The following is a 15,751-nucleotide window of genomic DNA, read 5'->3' as shown; positions in this document are numbered from 1 at the left end:
AATAGGTTGGCACTTACGTAGGCACTCAATTATTTAATTGTAAACAAATGGAAGTGTTATCAAGTCGTAAACTTAGTTCTGGCGTAATAATTAAGATAACTAAGTTTATCACATGCGATAACTTCGAGTTGTAGGTAGGCGTTTTATATTCTGTGCATAAATAACAAACTTAGTCGCAACACAAGTGTTCGCAAATATGGATAAATATTTCAAAGGAAAACGGATTCTGGTTACTGGTGGATGCCAAGGTGAGTGATTATAAAGGCATAGTTTTAACTGAAATTAATAAATGATTTAAAAAAGAAATAAGAGTGAAAACGCTAACAGCGCTCTATTCGATATATAAAATATCTGTAAATCTACCCAGATTCCAAAGATAAACGATATAATTAGTAGATTATTTATCATAGGTGAATGTTCTGCATAGCAGTGAAATTAAACCCTTGCACTTTGATTTACAGGCATCGGGCGCGGAATAGCCCTCGAACTATGGAGACTCGGTGCAAATGTTGTTATCATATCTAACAATGCTGACAACTTAAACACACTGAAGAAGGAATACCCCTCAATAGACATCGCATATGTAGATCTGAACGACTGGAGCGAAACTAGGAAAGTCGTCGATTCTTTAGGAGTTTTCGACGGTTTGGTGAACAATGCAGGCGTAATTAAAATCGAATCATTTTTGGATTGTTCAGCAGCTAGCTTGGATGTGTAAGTTCGTAGTCTTATTACCAATTAAATAAAACAGTAAGGCCCAGCACCCATTATGGGTATCGGCAAGGAAAGGAACCTCTTGCATCCGTACATGCAAGCGCACGCTGGCGGAAACTATGATTTGGCATGCTTTAGGACTCCTTGACATCCCCTAAAGATGCAAGACATAGTTTCCGACAATGTGCTCATTTTGGTATGTTTATAAAATTACATTATTCATGGTACCGCTTATGTTTTACATGAATTAAAATATATCAGTGGCTACATCATACACATACTCATGACTCATGGCTCTTGATAAATAACACGGAAATTGTTTTAGAACCCTGACAGTCAATGTAAAGGCTGTTGTTAACATCAGTCAAGTAGTAGCAAAGAAAATGATCGAGAACAATGTAAAGGGTTCTATAGTCAACATTTCTTCCCAAGCATCGAAAGTAAGTTTTTAGTTCATGAATTCTTAGTTAAATTGGTTCGTGAATTTATATTCAAAATGTAAACGGTAAACGCTTTGGTTTCTCTTTTAAATAATAAAAAATAATTCTTTTTTATAAATAGTAATTGTGTCACGGTAGTACACTGTCAAAATAAACAACATTATAATAACAAGAATTAATTTACATTACAGGCTGCTCTGAAAGATCACCTTTCTTACTGTGCTTCCAAAGGTGCAGTGGATTCTTTAACAAGAGTCATGGCCTTGGAATTGGGCCCGCATGGTATTCGTGCTAACACCGTGAATCCCACGGTAATAATGACTGATTTAGGTCGCAGGGTGTGGTCTCCGCCAGAAAAATCAAAGGATATGCTATCTAAAATACCCCTTGGAAGGTAATTTTATAGTTGATTTCCTAGTAAAGATAATGTGTTTCTGGTGCATCAGTTATCAAGCTTTCATTGACTTATTTTTTAGGTTTGGAGAAGTTCAAGAGGTAGTTAATGCAGTATTATTCCTACTAAGCAGCAGTGCAAGCATGATATCTGGAGTTAATCTACCAGTCGATGGAGGTTTCCTAGCTACATAGAAAATACGATATTTTTATCTTATTTGTAAATAAAAATTAAGAAAAATGCTTTACTTATTTTACTCAGTTTATTGTGCCAAAGGAATTTATACATACTGGACATAGAAAACAATGCAAGCATAACAATTTATTTATAATGCATATGCTATGATAGGCTAGCACATAATTATGTAGTTAAGAGAAAATATACCTCATAATAACGTAAACAAAAAGTAACGTGGTTAGACTACTAGAAATAAATTAGTCTCATGTTATAAGCGCAATTTACTTCGCCATCATCGGAGGAAACAAAACGCAACGCACATTTAAATTACGCAATATTAGCCACGTTCCTTTTCTACGTCCATTATTCATTCTAACACTACTAATTTCGAATTGTCCCCTCCCCTATTTATCGGTAAACGAAGAAAAATTTAACATCGGGGTAGACATAGTTTCGATCCAGAAGACATCGATCGGATGTGACACGAATCTACAAAAAATACATACGATAACAGCAAAATAATTTCATCGACATTAACGCTACAACAGTTATGTTTGTATTTATTCCATTACCTAGGATATTGTAAAAAACAGTGTGTCTGCTTACCTAAGACTTAAAATTATTATTTACAAAATTAAGTCCATAAAGTCTTTCGTCGTCTATAGCGTACACTTAACGATAGGAGCAAGCCACGACCTTTTTCGCCAAAGCATTTGAGATACATGTTGCGCACTCCACACACTGACGACAAGCACAGGACATTATCAGCTACTCCGCAGAGCCCGGCGCCTGAGCACCGCCTGAACACCGCCGTGCGCCAGCGCGCCCGGACCGACACTTCTATTCCACACATCGTTGCCGCCTCCATGTATTGAACACGAAAACATCTAATATACAATAATTAATATAGATTCATAAGAATTAGTAACACAATATCGATAAAATATTCGGGTACTAACGTATGAACTCTCCTAAATGAAGACTTTAACTAAACACGCAATATTTGTAAACGCTAAAATACACTGCTATCAACCTTGGCACAGCATTGAAAAATAAGACGCCTGACATTTGCGTAAAAAACTTTGAACTGTCTTTAAAATTAAATTGAACAGAAAATTAATTTGATATCCTCAAAATGCTACAAAATACCCTGTAGATCTAATTAATATGGAGTAAAACTTAGAATAATGTAGATTAATTATACAATAAATCAGTAACTGAACAATAAAATGATGGCTACAATGTCGACAATATGGCTACGATGTCATATTCTCAAGTGCCTGATCAAAATAAAGCTTAGATGATTGATTTATCCTTAACTAAACCCCTATACAACAGGATGATTTAAATCTCTCAAAGCTTTGCGATGTAAACCCTTGAAATGAATTTAATATATTACCATATTTACATAAATTGAACCTAATTCTCAGTCATATTAAGAGGTGATGGTAGCTACGATTACACCTGCGATCCAAAATAATGAGAATTCATTTTATAAAAAATCGTATTACACATTTAAAACCATATATTTACAAATTATTTATATTTTATAACATTCGCTAGATCTTGACAGAGAATAAGTCGTATTACTGCTTTGCAATGAAAGCAAATGGTCAAAAACATCTCGACAGAATATGAGAATGGTAACAGATTTAATTGAACTAGGTACATTAATGTATGAAAAATTTGGTAATTTACATGAGATCATAGATTCCTTGAAGTTCTTGATCAGATAATTAAAAGAAAGAAAATAGTACTAAATGGCAATGTAGACACAACTACATGCACTATATATTGTAAAAAAATGTTAGTATTCACATTATTTGAAAATTTTGACAATTTAAAATATTTTACAATCAATATTAAATAATATTTCAGTATTAAATAGCGCTTTTAATACTTGGGCCAACATTATTTTCGAATAACCTTACCTAGATAAAACTATGGCAGTGGTTGGATATAATTTGTAGATTGACAATTACATTACCACTTTAGGCCGCCTATCCAAAATACAGAATCAATCAAAAAATGACTTCATCAACAAGGTAAAGACAGAAAACTGGACTGTGGTTCACTCATTGTTACTTTCATAAACAAATGGTTTAATATGTCGCAGACATTCTTATCTTATTCTTTCAACACATCATGTGGAAGTTAGTTAAACCTAAATCAACTTGGAAGACAAAATGCTAAACTCAATACAAGCTGTATTGAAAAGAACTAAACAAGAAACAAAATTATTATATTGCACAAAAATAACATGTCTGAACAAGTTCCACAATGAACAGAAAAGCTATCAGAATCAGCAATCAATAAAGTAATTTAGTTTATTTAAAGCCTGCTGATAGGATCCATTGTTAACATTTGGTTCCACAAAAATATCGGCCTTAGGGAATCTTGGATGGAAAGTTAATTTGATAGCAAATATTATCATAGAAATGTATTAGAAAACCTCAATATCTAGGTGAAAATAGTTATTAAACGATAGCTTTGGCGAATTTCAGCTTGAGGAAGTATATTACTAGTATAACATTAAACAGCAGGAAATAACACTACATATAGAATATTGAAAACAAGCTGCATACTATTTCAATTCTAACAAGAAATAACAGACAATACAGTACATCACACCCCATGTTCACACAAAAGCGAACTATTTCAAAATATAGTTGGAATGCTATAGCAAGCTCATTGATTTAGTATTAGATTTTATAGTGTTCAAAAATGAACATGGCAACATATTTATCCTTAAGGCTACAACTTGTGCCAACTCAAGAATACTCAGAAACTATCCGATGCTCTTAATGATTTGTAACATCAAGTAACAACTATTAAGTTTCAAATAGTCAAGGCCCTCCAACCGATTTTTTTGGGACCAATTGACAATTTTATTTACTCTTTAACCTTACCAGTATCATAGAATATGTATCTTACTTCTAAATATAACTGAGCATAAAGTACAATGATGCATGGGTAGGCCTATCAATTAACCCTATGCTTAAATGAGTCACATTCAAACAGAGAGAAATCTCTCCACTTACGGCCCACTCATCATCACACTTACTCTATAATTAAATAATTTACAATAATATGAATGTTAACACGAATGCATACAAAATTGTTTCCTTACTTTAATACAGAATCTATTCTCGAAACGTGGCAACGTCGGGCGACGTCGACGCTCGCGCCTCAATTCCTACCGCGCGGTTCGATGACGTGATAAAGTCGTCGTTAAAACACACCGTCATAGTACATGAATATATCGAGTCTATGTTGTTGTTCGGACGAACAGAACATGCAGGTCACAAATACGAACGTGGTTCCAGAGTGGTGGTGTTAACACTGCGACGACAGCGAGATCCCTCACCGCCACTCAGAGATGGCCGCCACCGTGGTACTGGGCTGCCCCGCCGCGCCCGCCGCTGCGAACACGTACGTTACACATAGTTAATAACTTATCTCTCCACTCTACACTGTTCACACACTTCACATAGTTATAATACAGTACAGCAACACTGATGATTAATGCCTAAGGCCTCGTCCCCATCATACACGGCGCGGGACCGTCACCGTGCAACGTCACGACGCCGCCGCCGTGACACGGCACGGCGCCGCAACGCAGCACGGTGCCGCGAACGGTGCGCCCCTATTCAGTAGACATTTTGCTGTTGATGCGCTCGAACGTCCTTGTTTGGATATGGATCGCGAAAGAATTATTCTCTTGTTGTTGCTAAGACGACGAATGAAAAAGAAACAGAAACAGAGGAAATTTTGGGTAAATCCGTATATTTCTACAATGAACCCAGACGGTGGTCATTTCAAAAGGAAATATGCAGCGCTAAAATTAAGTGGGAACGAGAAATTTTTTGACTATTTTAGAATGACCATACCAACTTTTGAAGAATTGCTTACCAACATAGCACCTCGTTTACAAAAACGATTTGTGTTCAGAAAACCTGTTGATCCTATGGAAATGCTTGGTTTAACCATCAGGTAAGAAATAAAACATACTTTTCATAAATCAAACTGTTTTTTTATCTATATAATATTGTTTAAATTATTAGATTGTGTTACAAAAGCTTTATAATTCTTTTATTTCGGTATATAAATTCAAACTTTACTAACTTACTAACAAAAACAAACTTTACTAAATTAAATTGCACAATGTTAGATAATTTATGAAAAATCGTATTCGGACTCCTGTGTGTTTGATAAGACATCGCTTAAATTATGTGATATGTCTTCTATGGTTGAATTTGGCGAAGTCTGGCCATGGATGCTTGCAGAGGGATTGCGAGTTGTTTGATAAGTCGCTGTAGTTTGTTGTGGTCTTTCGTAGCCACTTTGAAATGCTGTTTGGTAGCCGCTGTATGATGGTTGATTGTATTGATATGTGGGTTGATTGAAGTCTGACAATATTTGCATTACGCGACTTTGATACGTCAATGTTTGGTGGTCGCCTAGTTTTTCAAGAAATGGTAAAATTGATTTAAAAAATGAAACGTGTCTGTTTTCTGCATTTTTCAAACTTTGGAGAATTTCATTCTCAAAATCATCTTCATAGTATTTTCTTTTACGCAAAGTATGAGCTTTGTAACGAGACCTTATATTTTCACTTGCCTCTGGATCTTCAGACTCTTCTATTATACCACTGTCAGTTAGATTAGGTGCGTTTCTTTTCAAAAACATAAGCTGTTTGAACAAATGGTATTCTTTAATTTTTTTTGCACCAGCTCCAGATTTGTTTGCGAGCTCTTGCTTTTTCAAGTATTTTTGGTAGTTGTCTCTTATGTTAGTCCATTTTTTAACTACATCATTTCCTGGAACATAAAAATATTCGAATAATTATTCATGACTACATAATATATTTATCATAGGTTTGGGCAGCGAGGGCCCAATAACATAAGTTTAAGATTCCAATAATATTTCTACTGACAGACCTCGTTCCACAAGCTGTCAAAGTAGCTCAACTTAAGAAAAGCTGTCTTAACCGTTTCCGTGCGGATGATGCCGCACAGGCACCATGTAAATCTATTGCGTATGGCGTATGGTGCCCGAGAGGATACAAAACTAAAATATAAAAAACTCGGCTAAAACGACATTTGTCAAAAGAGTCCCGTAAATAAAAGTGTCTTTATTTGTCATCAATATCATGCCTACAGTGTTCGTTTCAGGTAATTTCGTAAATAAGCAAACTTCAGAGGTTGTAAACCAAGTTGTCGAGACACATTTTATTATTGATTATAATTATATTTCACTGTCCTCATTCACTTCTGGTTTCCAATCGTCATAAGTTTGTGAATTCTCATAAAACACGTCGTCATCGTCGCATTGAGTTTCGACTTCTGACTGAGGAATATATTTCACTTTTTTTCTGGGTAACTCTACAATAAAATAAAAAGATTGTCAATTAAATGCCTAACAAATTCCACATTTTTAAAGAGGTAGACATAGATATTTTATCAATAAAAATACACTTCGGTACATTCTTATCCAAATAAAACACTTTAAGTAAGTGTTTGTAGGTAAGTACGACGTACGGTTACGAGTAGAATATTTTTGTTTTATATGAATCGGACTAAAATGAACTGAAATGGACTGGAAGAAAATGGGGGAGGCCTTTGCCCAGTAGTGGGACAGTACGGGCTAACAAAAAAAAAAAAATGAATCGGACTTGCCATTCGGTTATGTGATTTGCAAAACACTGGAATATAGAAAATATAACTATAAACGAGTTAAACCACGCTGCAAACTCAAATGGTACGTGAACAAATTCTTTATAAAAATTTTGAATAAATATATCCATAAAATAATGCCCGAAGGTTTACAACAGCTGATAAAAACTAGTTAGTCACCTTCCATTTCCATAAAAACACACAGATTGTCACTTTAAAACGCACTGAACGAATTTACTGACCGTTTACATCCAATATATAATGGCAAATGATTCTTTAACAAGTGGAAACACGAGAAAAAGCTAAAAATTACAACTCATGGCGGATGATTCCTCAGGGGCATCATCAAAGTCTCTGGCGCTTGGTGCCCCAGAGGCATCATGGAATTTTTGTTTGACGCCAGGCACTAAAGATTGCTAAAAAGACCTCCGCACGGAATCGGTTAAGGCAGGAATCGCTGAACTAGCGGCCACCAATTGAAAAAAAAATAGGGCGTTAATAAATATTATTTTTAGCACGTTTTCTCAAGAACTTATCGAAGTGTATTCATATACATATTCACAGCCATAATTCAGTTCCATGTAGCTAAACTAACTCACTACTCTGAATATATCATCAAATATCCTTCAATAAGTTCTTGAGAAAACGTACTTTGCCTGCTAGCATTTCGTGACAATAAGTAATAATATAATAATAATAATTTCACACAATCACACCAATTAAATTATCGATTTTAATCAATTGGTGGCGCTAGTTTCGCGTCTACCAGCGCCTTAACAGTTTATGGTATCCCTGTTCTAAGAAAAATGTATATTTTTTTTTTCTTTCAGGTTTCTAGCAACTGGGAATTCATTTAGAGATATGGAATTTACAGATTATCGAGGAAAAAGTACAATCAGCAGAATAGTGAGAGAAGTATGTCGTGCTATATGGGACATTCTTTTATCTGAATGTATGCCGGTAATAACTGAAGACCTAATAGAACAAATAGCGGAAGACTTTGATAAAAAAAACAATTTCCCAAATTGCATGGGGGCCTTAGACGGGAAGCACATTCGCATTTGTAGTCCCGCCCACAGTGGATCTCTATTTTACAACTATAAAGGCTATAATTCTATCGTATTTCTGGCACTAGTTGATTCTAAATACAGATTTGTATATGTCGATATAGGAGCATATGGTAAAGAATGCGATTCGACAATTTTCCAGAACACAAAACTATACGAATTATTATTGCAACATCGACTCCCCATACCAGCTCCAAAACCCTTACCAGGCCTTCAGAAACCAGTGCCTTATGTCTTTATTGCAGATGAAGGCCTACCATTAATGAGCAATCTAATGCGTCCATACTCAGGGAAACATTTGAATATAGATCAAAGAGTTTTTAATTATCGTTTGAGTCGGGCCAGACGAAATGTCGAGTGTGCTTTTGGCATACTTGCCAATAAATGGCGCATATTTCACAGGCCTTTAAACGTAAAATATGATTTTGCAATAGACATTATCAAAGCATGCTGTGTATTGCACAATTTTGTTGTATCTCGGGATGGAAGTAAAATGTACGACGAACTGTATATTGATGACTCCCTTATTGACTTACACTTGCAACAAACTATAGATGACGTCTCTATAGCAAATCCAGTTAATATAAGAAACGAATTTTCTAAATACTTTAATAGCGATGTCGGCGCGCTCAGTTGGCAATTAAGCAAAATATAGCTCGAGACCAGTCACGGAACAAAAGATCGTCAGTCGTCGGCGCGTGTTTGTTCACGAATGTTCTTGCGTTCGCGAGGCGTCTCCATAACAATATCAATGTGTGTGACAGAGACAAGTAAGCACGGGCATTACATGAGATGGTTCTCTTTGTTCCGCGTCTACCTAACGCTTGATTCTAAATTGTAATAATATTGACCATTGATTTTCTTAAACCTCTTAGCGTTATACTGATATTATATTAAAACATTTCCATGAAAACATTAAAGATAAATAAATAGTTAGTACTCACCCAGTTTTGTTTTTTCTTTATTGTCCTTGTCATCAAATGATTCGAAAATGTTACGGCAAACATCTTTCCACGCTTCTGTTTTTAGATGTTTGTCTTTATAATTTTCAATTGTTTTATCCCAAAGCACTGGTCGTGCCTCCACTAACGAAATAAAGAAGTCAAGATCGATATTTTCCACCATTTTGTTCTACACACATGCGCTATCGCCAACGAAGAAATATCAACTGAATAGAGGCAAGCGGCGCACCGTTCGCGGCACCGTGCTGCGTTGCGGCGCCGTGCCGTGTCACGGCGGCGGCGTCGTGACGTTGCTCCGTGACGGTACCGCGCCGTGTATGATGGGGACGAGGCCTAATAGGCTTTGACTTCTTTTTTTACATTTATTGATTGATATGTGTTAATAATAATTTATTTAATCCATTACTGTCGCACTGCTTAGCAAGGGTCTCTTCCCGCAATAAGGGAGGGGTAAGGCCTTGATAATAATTTGTTGTTAAGACTTATAATTTGGTATAGATTAGATCACCAATGTTTTCAAATAATCAAATTGACTTATCTAGCTACGTCTGCATTTCATTTTGTAATTGCGCATCCTCTTTGCAGTTATTGTATAGTTATGATGATGATAAGCATCTTTTACTTAATACAATGAGAAAATATATTATCTACTTACTGTTTTCTTGTTCTTGATTTTGTTCGTGACGTCTTAATGTACGGTCGTTGCCACCTGATTGATAGTTACCGCGCTGCCCTCCTGAAAATGCAAAATATTATAAGATTTTAAATGATTTTAAATATTACGAAAATGTAAATCTAATCTACGAATAAGCATGAAACATTGCTTCTTTATCAATATTCAACTGGTTAGTGTTCTGAATACTTTTCAATTGAATTTCCACTAAGCCTAACAAGAATAAACAGTATAAGCCACATTAAAAATGAATTATATTACTGTTTAAAAATAAGAAAATTGCAAATAGCAATACTGTCTTACCGAATTTGAGCATATTCCAATCGAAAACATAATCATAAGTGAATCCTTGTCGATGAAAGAGTGTGCGGAATAACTGACGTAGGTGGCTGTAGTCGGGTCTTTCTTCAAAGCGAAGTCGTCGGCAGTACTTTAAATACAGTTGAAATTCGATAGGATGATTCTGTAACAAAGATTTACAATAACCAAAATTAATGTTAGATACGTCTTAAATGCTTTATTTGTAAGAATAAAATATCCTCAATATAATCTTACTTTGCAAAGTTCGTCGAATGGTGTGGATAATTTCTTTTCAGATATTCTCTCATATTTCTGGCGCTTGGTAGCAGCTTTGAGCCCTTGCCACGGCAGACTTCCGCGATTAAAATACATGAGTACATAACCCAATGACTCCAGATCATCGCGGCGCGACTGTTCGATACCCAAATGTGTATTTATCGATGCATATCTTGCTGTCCCTGAAATCAAAACAAGAGGATATCTGTTTTGAAAACTAAAAACTTTTGATATCAATAATAACTATATACACTTTGTTAAGTTTGTATATGCTTGACATGGTTTATATCTGTTAAACTAAAATGATTGATTTAAAAAAAAAAGGTACCTAGTTGGTTAAAGATACAGGATTTATAGTCCAAGAAGTTACAGAAATCTTTTAAAATAGGTATAGATACATTAAAACAAAGAATATCAGTTAGTAAGTTGCTTACCCGTCAGGTTTTTGTTTTCTCTGTATGGGATATGTTGTAGTGTGCGTGCATCTTTGTACTTCTTTGCTAAGCCAAAATCTATAATGTACACTAAATTCCCTTTTTTACCTAATCCCATAAGAAAGTTGTCTGGCTTTATATCTCTGCAAACAAAAACAATCAGTTAATATTAAGATTGTGACTCCTAAAATTGAAAAGGTATGTGTTGTTGAGGATGCATCTTATAAATCTCTTATTGTAGAATAACACTGCTTATAAAATTTTAATAGATCTTGCTAATAAAAAAGCAAATATTTCCTCATTGAATGACTAAAACTAAGGATAACTTATTTTCTTCCTTTATGGATAAGTATGCTTGAATAACCACATCATACTGTTGTTGAACTATTGCATACCATTAAACATGAACTAATTATTGTACTAGAGATAATATAAATAATAAATTTTTTAACATTTGTTGAGACAAACTAAAGAGTTTAGAGATAAATATAAGCAAGCCTTATTTATAAAAAGAATATACAAAAGATCTTAATTAATATACAAATGTAAAACAAGAAGCAAAAGATACAAATAAACACAGTGAGTAGTGTATGTTTGATTAAAGATTTATGACTATTCAGTAGCACAAGACGTCAATAATACATGATGTAAACAGGTAGTCACTTTATCTCTCACCCCTCTATGTGTAGGTCAGTTAGACTCACATGATTGCTTGATGCTCGCTCAACTAGCAATCATACTCATTTGATTTTATCATCACTTTTTATATTGCACATACGTAACTGATAATGGCAAAACGCAAAAATGATAAAATAGAAGATGACCTGGATATCAAGCATATCAATATCTATAGAAGGTCTAACAGACTGGTAATTTATTACAACCAATCACAATCTGAGAATATAGTTAATTTACCCTGCTAAAGCTAATAAACTCAGTTGAAATAATATGTTGTAGCAATGTGCTTTTTCCTCTTTGATAAGTTTTAAACTGTTGTGGCTTAGTAATGTTCTTGTGTACAAGCTATGAAACAAGAAAATCTTATCAAGTCCTTGAGAATGACACATCTTTAATATAATTACTGAAGTACTCAAACAATACTCAAAGTGTTAAACATAACCTATGATCAAACTGTATAATGTATAATTATTTACCTATGTATGAAGTTTCTGTAATGAATGTCTTCAATACGAGTGATGAGTTGATCAGCAAGAAGAAGAACAGTCTTGAGTGAGAAACGACGAGAGCAAAAATTAAACAGGTCTTCCAAAGAGGGGCCCAGCAGTTCCATTACCATTACATTGTAGTCACCTTCTGAGCCGCACCATTTTATTGCAGGTATACCAACTGTTAAAAGATAAAACAATTGTAATAATATTGCATGTTCAAGGATTTTCACAAGCATTGTAACATTTCCATGCACAATCTTATCACAGCTTTTAATATAATGATGGATACAAAGAAATGCAACAGATCTGGAGCACACAGTGAAATAATAATTATAATCATGATGATTTCATTTAGATTTTAGGTTTTTAAATAATGAAGACAGTAACAGAACTAGTAACAAAATAACTAAAGGTATTGCTGAAATCAATATACAAAAACCTAATGATTGTGACAACACAATTAGAGTACAGAAGTTGTAACTGGTTATTAATTGTATTTCAACAATTATCATTAAGTATTAACTATATATCACATAATGTACTGTTTTTTAAGAACATATAGGTACTATAGAAATCAAAATGGAGCTATGTTTTAGGTCTATACTAAAGCTATTCACATTTACTTATAGAACACTATTAGTTATATATGCTGCTGTCTTTAAAATAACAATCATTATTCAGTTACTTACCACCTCCTTGCATAAGTTTGTAAAATTTGCTCTCTATATGTAATTGTGGGTGCCTTGTCTTTATACATTCTAATTTTATAGCTACCTCCTCTTTGGTGACAATGTTTGTTCCTGGAAAAGATTTTAAAATAATTACAAATTATCAGACATTCAGTCCTCAACTAAAACAAATAAATCATATCAATGCAGAGCCAGAATAATAATGTGGGTGTATATATAACAATGTGTACATTCTGTTGATAGGTCGCTGCATACAAAAAACGAAGAAAAGCAGTAATAGGGATTCAATAGTCAATCACATGTTATCATGTAAAAGTAAATCTAAATTATTTAGGAGGTACATGAGAAACTGATACAGAGCTATCGAATCTTATTTTATAGTTTCACATCCCAGGTACGAAATCATTATCAAGCAAGGCAATTAAACCGAAAAAAACTGCAGCTGGTCTACGACTTCATCAGTTTTCTTTGTTTACAATAATTTCATTATAGACTTACCCAGGTAAATGTCTCCAAAAGATCCTGAACCGATTTTACGGCCCAGTCGGTATTTATTACCGACTCGAAGCTCCATTTTGGTATTTAGCATACAACGAATTCACAATAATATTACTGGCCACCAAATCATTACAGGACGGCCATATTGCGATAGACGCAGAATGTATCTAAGTGAAGTATGTAACTTAATTTGGGTGGAATTTGTTACAAACTGTTTTCTTTCGACGAGTTCAAATCATTTAGTACTTCTTGTTTCAATCTTAAGCCGCGTATAAAGTTTCTTACTCAAAATTGCTCTAAAATTGATATATTCTAACTACACACGCACATGAGGATTTTTTTCGTAGACAATCAGTTGATTGATACTCGCTCGGTTCGCTCTCGCTCTTTCAACCAGCCAGCAAATTGTAATCGAGTAAATCGAGTAAACTCCAATCAAATGGAATCGATTATACAATTTCTTACTAAATGTTGATCTGGCAACATTTCTATTATAAAAGAACACAATGATTTTATTTTAACCAAATAAGAATATTTTTTGTAAAAAAGATAAAGAAAACTATTATTATTACAATGTTCGAGGAATGATATTTAAAACATGAAATTTAAGTTTTTTTTTGTAAGGATATCTTTACTTAGAACTGAAGCAATTCACTAGAACGAAATTTTTTAGCTTTTGGTGTAAACGACGCTTTAATGTATGAAATAAAGTAGGTAGGTGAATATTTTTGGAAATTATTTAAAAATACACTCCATTATATGAAAATCTTATGTCGTATTTGAAGCTTTAATCAATCCATTATACTAACCAAAATAGAGTTGATGATTTTTCAAAACTTTTAAAGGAATACATAACAGGGCATAGAAGGTTTCATACCAAATTTTCAATGTCTATCTCTTATTTTTAACTTCTATCGTACAGACAACTCAGAAAAGTCAATGATTAGCCAGAGTTCAAACCCTAAATGACTTGCATGGTAGGAAAAAATTTATATCGCTTTGGTATCACTGCTACACTAGTAGGCACTTTTACATAGGTATAATATTTTAACACAGATTATAGTACCATAATAAGAGGGAGTAGACGAAGAATACTAGAGCAAATGAAATAATATATATATGCCTAGGATATATGCATGGGGTATATGGAATTCAAAAACGCATGATTATTGCATTAATTATCAATTCATTAATTAATTGTATGGTTAGTGGTCTACCTAGTGTCAAAGCCGCCAGAAGGCCTTTTACATAGCTTAACGACGTTTATCTTATTAAGTCGGGGAAAAAGTCTTTTCGCATTATAGTATGTATGAACTTGTAATAAAATCTCTTTGGCTTCAAGAATCACGATCATTTCTCATTCGTACACGGTTCATTAGGTTTCTTTCAGTGATTTCGTGAGGTACCCAAATATCGAGCTTTTTTGTGTAGACAAAAGATTTTATTACAAGTTCATACATACTATAATGCGAAAAGACTTTTTCCACGACCTAATATTAACAACAACTAGGACCGACTTGTCTATTACTTGCCCTCCGAAGCACGAAATCGCTCAGCTCAAATACTTCTATGCAGCCACCCATCTGAAAAATGCCCACGCCAAGGTGGCTTAACCCACTTTATTACTTACTGATCAGTGAGCGCAATTAGCTATCACCTACAACATATTCTACCAAATAACATAATGAGATAATTAAACATTTTAGGATAATATATTTATTTTTTCTTACATGGCAATACTTATGAAGTGATGTCACCAGATTGTGATGTTGAACGGATATGACATCAAAAAACGCGGGAAGTCCTTTTTTAACTTTTTTAATACTGTTCTACTAGCGGAATTGAGCATAAAACCATCGCAATAAACAAAAGAAAACTCCAACTTTACTTGATGTTGGATTACAAAAGCAACGAAAGAGTGAAAGAGGATCAGAAGGAAAATGTTACACCTACTTCTATTGCCAAAGGTATGTAATCGAAGTCGGTAATTTATTAATATTTTTATTGTAATACCTATCGTAACCTACCCCTCAATAGCTGCATTTTGATACCTGCTTATTTTGCCGCTGATTGCTATTTAATTAAATGATACAGACAGAGTTCTACAACAACTTTATTTTTATTTCATTAACTATCCAGTAGGGTAGGTACTATCGTTACCTATGTCTTACTGCCAATAATAAGTTTTATTTGGGAAGTAGGAAATAACAAACATATAGTTTTCGTAAAATCCGCTGGTACCTAGCGCTAACCAGATTTTCATGAGCAGGTAATATTGTTTTC

At 34.2% G+C, this 15,751-nt stretch overlaps 2 protein-coding genes across 5 annotated transcripts; one reads left to right on the top strand and one right to left on the bottom strand.

The window, feature by feature from the left end:
- Positions 1–96: 96 nt before the first annotated feature.
- LOC142974820 (L-xylulose reductase-like) lies at positions 97–1,790 on the top strand. Its single transcript, XM_076117355.1, has 5 exons — positions 97–248; positions 462–714; positions 1,040–1,154; positions 1,346–1,548; positions 1,631–1,790. The coding sequence occupies exons 1-5, from the start codon at positions 197–199 to the stop codon at positions 1,740–1,742; spliced, it is 735 nt and encodes a 244-aa protein (XP_075973470.1). The 5' UTR covers positions 97–196; the 3' UTR covers positions 1,743–1,790.
- On the bottom strand, positions 1,787–13,876 carry dco (discs overgrown casein kinase 1). Of its 4 annotated transcripts, XM_076117351.1 has the most exons (9): positions 13,469–13,876; positions 12,971–13,081; positions 12,267–12,459; positions 11,113–11,255; positions 10,658–10,860; positions 10,406–10,565; positions 10,085–10,165; positions 9,412–9,552; positions 5,737–6,545 (listed from the first exon to the last, which is right to left on the bottom strand). In XM_076117351.1, the coding sequence occupies exons 1-9, from the start codon at positions 13,557–13,559 to the stop codon at positions 5,902–5,904; spliced, it is 1,767 nt and encodes a 588-aa protein (XP_075973466.1). In that variant the 5' UTR covers positions 13,560–13,876; the 3' UTR covers positions 5,737–5,901. The 4 variants fall into 4 exon arrangements, with proteins under 4 accessions (XP_075973469.1, XP_075973466.1, XP_075973467.1 ...); XM_076117354.1 differs by lacking the exons at positions 5,737–6,545; positions 9,412–9,552 and adding an exon at positions 1,787–5,147 and having other exon boundaries at positions 13,469–13,868; XM_076117352.1 differs by lacking the exon at positions 9,412–9,552.
- Between the last annotated feature and the right edge of the window lie 1,875 nt (positions 13,877–15,751).

The sequence above is a fragment of the Anticarsia gemmatalis genome, chromosome 8, assembly GCF_050436995.1.
Source record: "Anticarsia gemmatalis isolate Benzon Research Colony breed Stoneville strain chromosome 8, ilAntGemm2 primary, whole genome shotgun sequence".
NCBI lineage: Eukaryota > Metazoa > Arthropoda > Insecta > Lepidoptera > Erebidae > Anticarsia > Anticarsia gemmatalis.
The sequence above is the reverse complement of the archived record's forward strand: the minus strand, read 5'-3'. Positions and strand labels throughout refer to the sequence as shown.

Excerpts from the sequence above, each read along its gene's own strand:
- LOC142974820 (XM_076117355.1), top strand. The coding sequence starts at position 197 with ATGGATAAATATTTCAAAGGAAAACGGATTCTGGTTACTGGTGGATGC. Across the intron at positions 715-1,039 it reads TCAGCAGCTAGCTTGGATGT|AACCCTGACAGTCAATGTAA; the intron begins GTAAGTTCGTAG and ends AAATTGTTTTAG. Across the intron at positions 1,549-1,630 it reads TCTAAAATACCCCTTGGAAG|GTTTGGAGAAGTTCAAGAGG; the intron begins GTAATTTTATAG and ends CTTATTTTTTAG.
- dco (XM_076117351.1), bottom strand. The coding sequence starts at position 13,559 with ATGCTAAATACCAAAATGGAGCTTCGAGTCGGTAATAAATACCGACTG. Across the intron at positions 10,166-10,405 it reads TTGGAATATGCTCAAATTCG|GAGGGCAGCGCGGTAACTAT; the intron begins GTAAGACAGTAT and ends TTGCATTTTCAG. Across the intron at positions 9,553-10,084 it reads AAATCAAGAACAAGAAAACA|TGGAGGCACGACCAGTGCTT; the intron begins GTAAGTAGATAA and ends TTATTTCGTTAG.